The sequence below is a fragment of the Trachymyrmex cornetzi genome, unplaced genomic scaffold (genome assembly GCF_001594075.2).
Source record: "Trachymyrmex cornetzi isolate Tcor2-1 unplaced genomic scaffold, Tcor1.1 scaffold129, whole genome shotgun sequence".
Classification (NCBI taxonomy): domain Eukaryota; kingdom Metazoa; phylum Arthropoda; class Insecta; order Hymenoptera; family Formicidae; genus Trachymyrmex; species Trachymyrmex cornetzi.
The window spans coordinates 403,497-415,594 of NW_017295861.1; the positions used below are offsets into that span (position 1 = coordinate 403,497).

General features: G+C 26.5%; 2 protein-coding genes across 2 annotated transcripts; both read right to left on the reverse strand.

Moving 5' to 3' along the window:
- Positions 1–1,836: 1,836 nt before the first annotated feature.
- LOC108770609 (juvenile hormone acid O-methyltransferase) lies at positions 1,837–7,669 on the reverse strand. Its single transcript, XM_018522288.1, has 6 exons — positions 7,515–7,669; positions 3,893–4,181; positions 3,604–3,775; positions 2,917–3,049; positions 2,665–2,812; positions 1,837–2,079 (listed from the first exon to the last, which is right to left on the reverse strand). Exons 2-6 carry the CDS (start codon positions 4,140–4,142, stop codon positions 1,898–1,900), a joined length of 885 nt encoding a protein of 294 aa, XP_018377790.1. The 5' UTR covers positions 4,143–4,181; positions 7,515–7,669; the 3' UTR covers positions 1,837–1,897.
- A 953-nt stretch (positions 7,670–8,622) lies between these two features.
- LOC108770610 (juvenile hormone acid O-methyltransferase) lies at positions 8,623–11,675 on the reverse strand. Its single transcript, XM_018522289.1, has 5 exons — positions 11,462–11,675; positions 11,204–11,375; positions 10,366–10,498; positions 10,065–10,218; positions 8,623–8,864 (listed from the first exon to the last, which is right to left on the reverse strand). The coding sequence occupies exons 1-5, from the start codon at positions 11,646–11,648 to the stop codon at positions 8,680–8,682; spliced, it is 831 nt and encodes a 276-aa protein (XP_018377791.1). The 5' UTR covers positions 11,649–11,675; the 3' UTR covers positions 8,623–8,679.
- Between the last annotated feature and the right edge of the window lie 423 nt (positions 11,676–12,098).

The following is a 12,098-nucleotide window of genomic DNA, read 5'->3' on the forward strand; positions in this document are numbered from 1 at the left end:
AACTCTATAGAAATGATTTGCCATCTCCTCGTCGGTCTTTTCCCTCAGCAACCCCGCGAATCTATCCTTCCTCGGATTTCTTTCCTTTCCTTGCACTCGCCTCGTCTCTGTCCGGTTGCCAAGTTCCTACGAGACTTCGGAAACCTTACCGTTCACAAATCCCTTTCCTTGCCCCGACGGAGCAAGAAATGCAACTCTCCTTGGGGAATTAATTGCGCTGTAAAACGTAGATTCAAATCCGCGCTTCAAAGAAGAGAAGAGGCGAGATACGGAAAAGAAAGATAGAGACACCGTTTTCCTTCTCTTCCGTCGTCCGAAAGATTTTCCCAAGATGGTTCTCTCATCTCGGCTGCAATCAGTGTCGTAAATTGCTTGCAATCGGTCCTGCAATTAATTCCAGCTCATCCTCAAGGATTTATTATTCTCAATAATACCATAATATTCTTGGTGACCAGACAGTTTCTCGTTTTGGCTGCCATGTTTTCTTTTCGTCAAAGACAATCTTTTATTTTCTTTTATACCTAAGATAAATTAAATACGTTGTTATTTTGGAAATTTTCTTTCTTTTCATAGTATCATTCGAAACTATGACAGTCTAACGTCTGATATTGTAATAAACACGAAAAATTGAAACAGAGAATATAGATCTATTATTTATCGATGAATTTTCTGAGCTGGTACACACGGTATAAGTTGAGCAAAAAAAAAACTTTATTCCTTTTACTTCAAGTTATTGTACCATATGCAGTTCAAAGAGTTCTTCGATAAAGAACAGGCCTTATGCCAAATATCGGTCAAAATTGACCGAATGTGATAGATAGCTTTACATCTAAAGGCGCGTAAATTATTAAAGTTTCCTTTCCTCTTTTATCTTAATAACTTTCTTTTGTCTTTCGAACGAGCGATCAATTAGAACTGTGGTAACTTAAGTTTCTACTTAAATTAGTATCTTTTAATATACATGTATACATACATAACTATTTTATTTCATAATGATTTAGAAGACTCAGAAAATATTATGAATAACGATTACACTCTTTGTGAAATACTTATATCTTTATGTTGAATCAAGAAATAATTTATATTATTATAGAATTTATCATTATCCTACAATTATTTTATCTTATCAATACAGATCAACTCCAGATCTCGCATTCCGTGCGAGCGTCCTAAATCTGACCACCGAGTGACTTTAGTAACAATTTTCGCAATAACCGGTATATGTATAGAAACAAACATCTTATTTCTGGCGATGTGTGTAGACAATAAGAATCTTATTTGATCGTACGTATACATAACCAACAGGAAATAACATTCATAACGATTGAAGCTGGATTGACTGGATCTTTAGAACTTAAATATTTCAATGTGAAATTCATATACTGCGCGTCAAATTCTGCAAAACTGCGAGCCAAATCAATTATATTTGTATTTTTGCATTTAAAAGTTGATAAAATAATATTTTTTGTTGTATCTCTGGAATTGAAAAACGTTTGTACAGTTTCAAAATATATTTATTAGATTTTTAAGAATTTTGATTACATATTTTTTACAATAAATTGTCAGTAGGAACAAATTCTAATAAATTTATCATATCTTTAAAAATTTCAGTAACGCAATGTTAAATTTTTTAATCGAACGTTTAGACAATTGATAATCTGACATAAATAATTTCATCATAAGTTACATAAATTTATTGTTTAATTACAATATTTATTCAAAACAAATAATATGTGCACACAATTATGACATACGTTGTTGTACAACTTTTAATACATTGTAAACATCTAATACAATATATTTTTTTTATTTTGTCATAAATAATTTTATCGGGAATTGAATTAAATATATAATTAAAATAATTATTTCATTTAAAATGAATAATGTGCACACACATTCATGGCATACGTTTTTGAGCAAAAACCATTAATACGCGGTACACCTCTAATACCGTATTCTGATCATTTTGTTTACAGATAATTTGTGTTTTTGCATATTTATCCACAAATTCTTTTTTAAATTCTTCTTTCTTGTCGTATGGCATATCTTCAATAAAATCAAGGAAGGACGCAATAGAAGCTGCAAAAATTATACCAAATAATTAACTAAATAATATATATAATCTAGTTTAATATTAGTATTAAATTAAATTAATTAATTAAATAAAACTATACAGATAAAGTGAGAAGAGTTTAAAATTACATTATAATTAATAATTATACAGAATGTACCAAAATTCGTTACTCAAAATACTATTGCAGAATACTTCTCCGAAAATTGAGTAAAAACGTTATTTGTAAATTTTTATTTTAAGCAGTAATTTTTGAGATAATAATGATTTATTGTTTACAGACTATGCTCTGATAGCCACATGATGAGTCGTGTGTGCGGTGGTATTAATAAACGTTGACGAATGCGCACTTCAGAGCGTTTACTAATATTTACAGGTAACCCTCTAAACGTGATATATAATTAGCCATATAGCCCTTATATATATCAGAATTTCTATTGCTTAGAATAAAGTTTACAAATAATTTTTTTTAATTAATCTTTCGAAATATAATATTTTGTCGATATAATATTTTGAATCGCCAATTTTGAAACACACTTATAGTTATAATTACTAAAAATTTAATTTTTATATATCTGTTTAAAGAAAATTACAAAAAAATCTGTCCGGATTTTCGTCAAAATGGAATGATTCCCGATGGCTGCAATGATTGACCGTAAATCCGACAGTTTCAAGTAATTCTTTTAACTCCTTGCGAGGATTGACTGACTTTTGAAATGGCCACATGTACTTATTTAAATCCTGTATAAATATAATATTTTATAAATAATAATGAGAACAGAAAATAATCAATAATGTGTATTTAAAGATTTTAAGATAGTAATATATTTAAATAAAAAATGTACCGTTATGTGTTGTGTAAAGCGAGCATCATTTGCTAATTTTTCCAAAACTTTAAATATCTTATGAGATGCTACAAAAAGTATAAGCATAGTTCCATTGGGTTGAAGCATGCGATAAATATTCTCAAATGTCTGTCTATTTAATACAAAAATTTTTTTAATTAATTTGTGAAGAATATTTGTATCTAGTAGCTTCGGTTATTTAGTAGATTATTTATCAGTTTAAAATTAATTATTAATAAATTAATTTACAATTTAATATTTTACAGTATTGTCTTGATAAATAAGACCTTTATTAGCATGCATTTACAACTTATAAATCGATATCAAACCGACGTTCTATCTAAAAATCTCAAATCTGTTAATTGTATATCATACATATTTCAATTGTTTAATCTATTTTATAATCTATATTTATATTTACAGTATCTATAAACTATAGAATATTGTTAATGTAATTATCGAAAAAATTTTTTAACGAATATTAAGATATTAATTGTAAAATATTATTTCATTTTATATAATGTAAAGTTCGAGAAATATTATAAACGATAATTATATATAATTTATTTTTTTTAAATTACACGCACATTATAGATGTTATTCTGTGCATATTTATTAATCATCGCTTATTTATAAAAGTGTTTGTAAAGAAAACAAAACTATTTTTGTTAATAAAACTTTTCTTACTTGATATCATTGCACCAGTGTAAAGTATTGAATGAAAATATAAAATCAAATTCAGATAAGTATTTTGTAGGCAAATTCTTAGTTTGTGCATCTAAAACGTCATATTCGAGTTTTTTCGGTATACTGTATTTTTTGTTCGCATAATCAATCATGTTTTTTGAAACATCTGTACCTGTATGATATAAAATAATTGAATTAACTTTACAATTCTTAAGTAATAATTGTTATATTTAATAATTTATTTTAACATATTGTTACATGTTTTTATATAAATTATTACTTTTCTTACCAATTACTACTGCGTTTGGATCAAGAGCCGGCAAAATCATATCTTTTGTTATATCTCCAGGTCCACAACCTATATCAAGGCATTTTCCAGATATACTTTTGAGATGTTCCTCAAATTCATCAATCACAGCAGATGCTTTTTCCCTTTGCAATTTATTATTTAAAGTATACTTAAATGGATTGGAATAATTAAAAGTGTACTTGAATGGATTGTAAAAATGTTTGTTCGTATCACTACCGTTGGTTGTCATTATTTTACAAGAATATGTTTAAAAAAATACTAGAAATATCTGTAACACAATCGAATATATTAAAAAAATTAAAGTAAATCTTTTGTAAATATATATATAAGTACAAGTTATTATTTGTTTAATTTGATGCAAAGGTATATCAAAATACATGTATACTCATATATATATATATTTTTTTTATTTGTATATATTTTTAGATAAGATACTATACAGGATATTTTAATAACATGTGGGTATAATTAATAAGAATCTTATTGGATTGTACATGTGAATACACAATCAATAGGAAATAAAGACCATAAGTCGAAGCTGGATTTTTGGCGCTTAAATAATTGCTAATAAATATATTAAAATAATATATTAAAACAATTTATTGCAAAAAATATTAACTCAACCAGAGATCAACTCCAGATCTCGCATTCCGTGCGAGCGTCTTAAATCTGACGACCGAGTGACTTTAGTAACATTCTCCGCAATAACCGGTATATGTATGGAAACAAGCATCTTATTTCTGGCGATGTATGTAAACAATGAGAATCTTATTTGACCGTACGTATACATAACGAAGAGGAAATAACATTCATAACGATCGAAGCTGGATCTTTAAAGCTTAAATATTTCAATGTGAAATTCATATACTGCGTGTCAAATCCTGCCAAACTGCGAGCCAAATTAATTTTTCAGTCTTCAAATGTTATACCAACAGAACTATCGTAATAATATCACAAATTAAATTGCTATGCAATTTAATAATTTGATGCTCATAGGTATCTTAAAAAAATCCGAATTCGATCTCCGATCGAGATAATATTATTCGGAATAAATTATTTAGAAATTTTAATATGTTTATCAATATCATTAAGATCTTTCTAAATCTTAATGATACTGATAAACATACTAAACGTAAGATGTCTATAAGCATTAAATTATTAAATTGCTACGCAATTTAATTACTGATATTACTATGATAGTTTTGTTGATTAACATTTCAAAACTTTAATCGTTTCGAAAAATTCATTCTGTGCGCAATTTGATAGAATTTGTGACTCATAGTATCTGGAGATACGGTATCTTGACGCTACGACAAGCGCATCGTTATGGCGCGAGACATATAAATTTACATCGAATTATTTAAGCATTAAAGATCGAGAGTTGCCCGTTGTAGGCTTTATTTCCTGCTAAACGTGAGTATAACTTCAAAAATAAATTTAGAATGTGAAAGTTACGCAAATAAATGTGTATAAACATTTGTATTATCTGATTTTGTTTCCGAATACAAATGTGAATGTGTTTTCGTACTTCATTCTCATTACAAACTAAGTTAGCGTAGTATTTTTACACATTTCTATCTTTAGTTAATTATAAACATCTTCACTTAAATATAAATACAATAACAAAGATAGATACTCACAAAACAGTTCTGTATTTCTTAAAATTAATAATATAATTATGCAAACAAGGGCTATGAGAAGTCAGTCGCGGTAATTACGAGCGTAATATAATTTATTCTCTTGACCAATATATATATATATAACGATCAAATTCGATACCTTTATATATAATTTGATATACTTATATATATTTATACATACATGCGGAATATTTTGTCAATCATCAATTCATCGTTACTAACACTGCTGAGAATGGCTCGAATCAGAGTCGAAACGTATAGTATATATAAATGTTAAATTTAACACCATTATTGGTTGAGAGAATAAATTGTATTGCGCTCAAATTACCACGACTGACTTCTTATAACCCCTGCTTGTACAATTATATTATCTTCACTTAAATTAATACTAAACATCTAGATAGAAACCAGCTAGGCTAACTCAGCTTATAATAAAAACTATAAGTAAATGAAAACGTTTGTTACCCGGGAACAAAGTTAGAAGTAGATCAAACGTTTATATAAAGCTTTTGTGTCCTGAATTCATTTCCGAAGTTATGCTCACATATTATGAAACATTTTATACAATTGATAAAAGTTTAAGAATACTTTTGCTTATAAATTTATGAAGAGAAATATTTTCTACATACAAGACAAAAATCAGATCAGGTTGTATTAAATTTGTACAAAATATTAAATTCTTGTACAACATTATTATATTTATATATAGTTTAAGAATACTTTTGTTTTTAGATTTGTGGAGAGAAATATTTGACTCGTAGTATCTGGAGATACGGTATGTATCTCATAACGCGCAGCGTTATGGCGCGAAACATACAATCGAATTATTTAAGCATTAAAGATCGAGAGTCGTTCGTTATAGGCTTTATTTCCTGCTAAACGTGAGCATAACTTCAGAAATAAATTTAGAATCTGAAAATTACGCAAAAAAATGTATATAAACATTTGTATTATCTGATTTTGTTTCCGAATACAAATGTGAATGTGTTTTCGTACTTCATTCTCTCTCATTACAAACTTATTTAATTATTATTTTTTATATAGAAGACAGAAATCAGATCACGTATTAGATTCGTACAAAATATTAAATTTTTACACAACATTATTACGTTTGTATATTTTAAATAAAATAATAAATTAAACATAGTAGTTTACTGTTTAAAAAGAAATTTTTAATTATATTTATAATATTGCAAAAATTTTTATACCACAAGGTGCATTTCTCTCATTTTCTTTAATTATAACATTTATATGTATATACAACTTTTTAAATACACAACTTTATAAATACTTTCTAAATATATTAAGATATATGTAAGAATTACTTAATGATTTGTATGTAATTGTAAAAGGGATGAAGATTAATCCAACACGAATAATCCATCGTGTATAGTAAGTAAAGGATCAGAAAATTATCGCGTGTATTGAGGATTAATGTACATTACTTCTCTTTGCCGAGATATAAATAAATTTCTAACAGCAATAAATTTCTAACAAACAGCAGTTGTTTTACGTATATGTCACGATATGTGAGATATCTATTCACGAAAATAATAAAAATAAACTTTAAATAATTAAAAGATATCATAGAATATTATGTGTTATTAATATCACTGCTTTACTTGGAAAAGATGATATTAAACATTATTATATACTACAAATTTTTTAATTTAAAATTTTTTTAAATTAATGTTATGCCTTTCTAATATATCAAAACTTATAGACATAAATATGACGCTCTATTTGAAAGAGAAAATAAAATCCGTATTCGTAATACCGTATACGTAACCGAACAGAAAATCATCGTATTAAGACACTTAACTTTATTAAATTTGTGCGAGACACACAATTATTGTTGAAAAGGGAGAAAAAGATCTAATGCAAAAGTTTAAACAATAATAAGCAGCTTCCTTTTATAGCTTTTCTATACACATATATTATTTATTTTTATTAACTCTTACCTTTTTATCTACTGTATAACGATTATATGATTTTCGTAACAATTAATTGTAAAGTACTACTTCGATGAACTTTTATATTTGAAGTTAAATCGTGGTTACTTTCGTTGAAAATTCTTGTTCTTCCGTGCTGTCCGTTTGTGGTGCCGTTCGCCTGATGTCTGATACTGTAATGAATATGCGAACCGAAGTAAGGTAGAGAGTAGGTATGCCAAATGTCACATGAAAGTTACGTATATAAATATGACCAAGGAACTCACTATACATCTATATTGTCATTATCCCGTATTTAGGGGAATGTTTATTTTTCCTGAGATAGGACTATATTCTTTGCTGAGATAGGACCGTTCCCCTAGATCCAATATAATCCAATCGGCGTAAAGCGCTTATTTCTGTTGAACGCAGATATTGGACAATACAACGGACAGATATTGAGATCAAACGCATGCGCAAGTTTTAACTGAAGCTTCTTCTTTTATTCATTATCTTACTTGTATAATAATGTATGCTTTATTTCTAGCATATCTTTCTAACATTTAAATACTCTAGTATCAATAAACTGATAAAATAATTGCTTTGAATTAAAAAAGTAAAGTATAAACTTTTAATTTGTACTGATATATATCTAATGTATACATATACTTTGCAGCTTTTCAATTAAATACGTTTTTAGATTTATATAGAATATGTTTAAATAAGTTTCTTACAAAAATTTTAGATCTATATTCGCAAGTAATTGAAAGAATTTCGAAGTTTCTAATTTATTATTATTTTTAGTTTTACAAATATGCAAATATATATTAAATTTTTATAAAATAAAGTTCTTGCAATACTTTGTTAAATAATATTTAATTGAGATATACAGGCACATACATATCGTGATTATTATATATAAGTTTTATACTTAGAAATTTTAATTTTATGATACGGCAAATATCAATTTAGATATAAGATTCACATCTTATTCTAATAATTTCAGTCCAATTATTAATAACTTATTCCGCAATAAATTATTATCTATTTACTAGTATTAACATTATGATATTAATACATATTCATTACTAGTATTAATATTATGATATTAGTATGTAACTGTGCGAAATCTGTTTAAAAAATAATGTTACAATATAAATGTCTTATTCTGTAATGGTTTATCTTTATGCAATTGTTATATATTCTTTTGTGCATAAACTACTAACGCTTTACAACGGTCTAATACAAGTTCTTGATCATTATATATTGATTTATAATAAATCTTTCTTCTCATATATTCATATGAAAGTATATTCTTGAATTCTTCTATCAAATCAAATGGCATGTCTTCAATAAATGTCAAGAGGCATATTAGCGAATCTATTAAAAAAAAAATATATATATATACATACATAAATAAAATATCTAAAATTGACGTATATATATATATAAGACAACTTTAAAATATCTTTAAGAGTTCTTTAAGAAACATCTTCAAAATGATAATGTAAGGAAATGCCTATGTGAGCCAACACTAGATATTCGTGTGTAATAATATTAAAAATTTTAATACAGAGAGAGACATTTCGACTCTAGTATTGTGCCCTCTTCAATGTAAAGATGTTGATAGCCATTCATAGAGATATAAAATAATATGTTTACTCGCCAAGTCATCAAATCATCGTTAAACTGTTGTCAATAATTGAAACTTTTACGTCGTCTGTTATATTTTGTCGAATATACAAACTGATCATGTTAGATGTACTTCACTAAAATTGAGTCAGGAAATGGTATGATTAAAATTTAAAATTATATAAATCAAATTCTCTAAAAACTTAAACTAAAACCAGATTAACGATGACCTGTTACAAAAACGATGTGACTACAAAGAGATGTCATTATCGAGTGCGAGAGATCAAAACGCAATAAAAATAACGCAAGTGTGAGAACGCAACCAACAGTACAGAAATAAAAAATAAATATAAACATAAAATTACTAATAAATAGCTAGAATTTTAAAATAAGGAAACTTTAACTTTTGTGACCAACTCATGATACAAGGAGTTCAATAAATCGGTGTCATTTGTAAGTTTAAACCATTTCTTTGTTTTTTAAATATATATATTATTACACACGAATATCTAGTGTTGGCTCACATAGGAATTTCCTTATATTATCATTATTGAGTTTATCTGTGAAGCTTTATATATTGTAATTTAAACCTTCATATTGCATCTTCAAAATGTTTTACAAAAAACACTGAAAGATAAAAAATTGTTTTATACATCAAATTTATCCGTATATTCGACAATCTATAGAAATTATATCGTATTGATATCTTGTTAACTATTGTGAAAATTGCAAAATGGTAAAAGTCTGTTCGACTCAGTTTTTTATTAGGAATAGCACTATATGATTAGTGGGCGTTATTTCAGATATACCCTGTATATGTGTAAGTATAAAATTAGTCAGTGTTAAATTACAATATACTTAAATAAAATTATATTAAAAAAATTCCTTAAAGCACTACTAATATGATAATATAAAATTATTTTTGCATATTTTTATAAAATGACTTACTCAAAAACTGTTGTACCATCTGTTTTTCATCGGAGTATATCACCTCCCGAAGACTGCAATGATGAACTGTAAATCCGACATTTTTAAGTAATTCTCTTAACTCTTTGCGAGCATTTTTTGACTCTTGATACGGCGAAATATTTTTCATCGAATTCTGCATGAAAAGTAATTATTAACAATTTATAATTTAAAAGTTACTAGTAATAAAATATATTATAAAAATAGTAAAAATGTAAATCAAATAATAATTATAATTTAATAATATATTAATTAATAATTTAATATGTATATTATAATTTACAGGTATGTATTGTGCAAAGCGGGTGTCTTGCTCCAAAAATTTGAGAACTTCATATAAATCATGAGATGCTATTACATACACAAGCATAGTTGCATTAGGTTTTAGCATTTGATAAATATTCTCGAAGGCTTGTCTGTTAAATAAAACAGATAAATGTGTAATTAATTTTTAAAGAACACATTTATTAATAATTAAACTAAGAAAGGCTCAATTAACTTAAATAATTAAAAAATAATAATGAAAATAAGGCTACGAGCCGAGCAAGGTCTAAATGCTAATTTATTTAAAATGTTAAACAAAGTTTTATTTTAACAAACATTTCGGTTCCAATCGGATCGTTCTCAATGTTAACATATAAATTTATATAAATTTAAGTTTAAACCGGTACATCTTGATTATCTAGAATCAAGTACATCTGAATAATTATAACTTGCGGGCGTCGAAATGTTTGTTATAATGAAACTTTGTTTACTGGGTTTAATAAATTCGCATGTAGACCTTGTTCGACTCTCGTGGCCCTATTTTTATTATTTTTTAACATTTATTAATATATCTTTAAAAATATTTTTCTTAATATAATCATGCAAATCTTATGGTAAAATCATATATTTTGTTCTTTTATGTTCATTATTCTTCTAAATGTCACTATATTATTATGATATAGAAATATCAAGAAACATTATAAACAACAATTAGATTTAAATGTAAAATAATACTATGTGCATAAATTTATTTGGAATATGTTTTATTTTAAAATTGATTCATGCGCGCGCACGTACAATACGTTTAGAAGAAAAAATTAATTCACTCTTGTATAAAAACTTTTTAGTTTGCTTACCGAATGTCCTTGCACCATTGCAAAGTTTGAAATGAAAATATGTGATCAAATTCAGAAATATATTTCTTAGGCAAATTTTTAGTTTCAATATCCAATATTTCAAATCGAAGTTGTTTTTTGTCACTAAATGTCTTATTCGCATATTTGATCATACTCTCCGAAATATCCGTACCTTCACGAAATGCAAGCATTGAATTAAATATATAATTATAACGTCGATTTTTGCTATTATATTTCTGCAATTTATTACTCTTTTACCAATTATTTGTGCATTTGAGCCAAGAGAAGGTAATAAAAAATCCTTTGTTATATCTCCAGGACCGCAGCCGATGTCCATACACTTTCCATGTATATTCATTAAATCTTCGCAAAACTCTTCGATTATAGATGATATTCTATTCTTTTGTACTTTGTCAAATTCACTGTAGACTCTTGGATTCTCCATGGCTGTGTCAAATTCAGTATAGTAATTTTGGACGCAATATGCTGCGGTATTATCTTACAACAGACTTATGTACTCAACGCTGCCACCTAATCACTAGACCAGATAGGTAAAATAGTATATATTAAAATAATGTAAAACTCAATATGTGTAAAACAATACAAATATTAACAGATTCATAAATTAATTACAAAAATTTAGAATAAATAAATATTTTATTTATTTACTGGACAACTGGTTCATGTATCGCAATATAATTTTACATAAATAATCTTATAAATTTTACATAAATATCAATAAATTTTACATAATTAAGTATGGCGTCTTCCCCCCAATCACCTTATTAATGAAAAAATGATAATGGTTGATACTTGCAGATGCAAGAAACTTTCTACATAACAATAAGTAAATATTTTTCCAGAATTGCCATTGACCTATTACTTTTTTGTGATC

What these genes read in the sequence shown, in the direction of transcription:
- LOC108770609 (XM_018522288.1), bottom strand. Translation starts at nt 4,142, where the DNA reads ATGACAACCAACGGTAGTGATACGAACAAACATTTTTACAATCCATTC. An exon ending in TCCAAACGCAGTAGTAATTG is followed by an intron (nt 3,776 to 3,892) that starts GTAAGAAAAGTA and finishes TATATCATACAG; the next exon opens with GTACAGATGTTTCAAAAAAC. An exon ending in AAATCCGGACAGATTTTTTT is followed by an intron (nt 2,080 to 2,664) that starts GTAATTTTCTTT and finishes TAATTTTTGCAG; the next exon opens with CTTCTATTGCGTCCTTCCTT.
- LOC108770610 (XM_018522289.1), bottom strand. Translation starts at nt 11,648, where the DNA reads ATGGAGAATCCAAGAGTCTACAGTGAATTTGACAAAGTACAAAAGAAT. An exon ending in CAATGGTGCAAGGACATTCG is followed by an intron (nt 10,499 to 11,203) that starts GTAAGCAAACTA and finishes TTTATTTAACAG; the next exon opens with ACAAGCCTTCGAGAATATTT. An exon ending in GATGGTACAACAGTTTTTGA is followed by an intron (nt 8,865 to 10,064) that starts GTAAGTCATTTT and finishes TTTTTTTAATAG; the next exon opens with ATTCGCTAATATGCCTCTTG.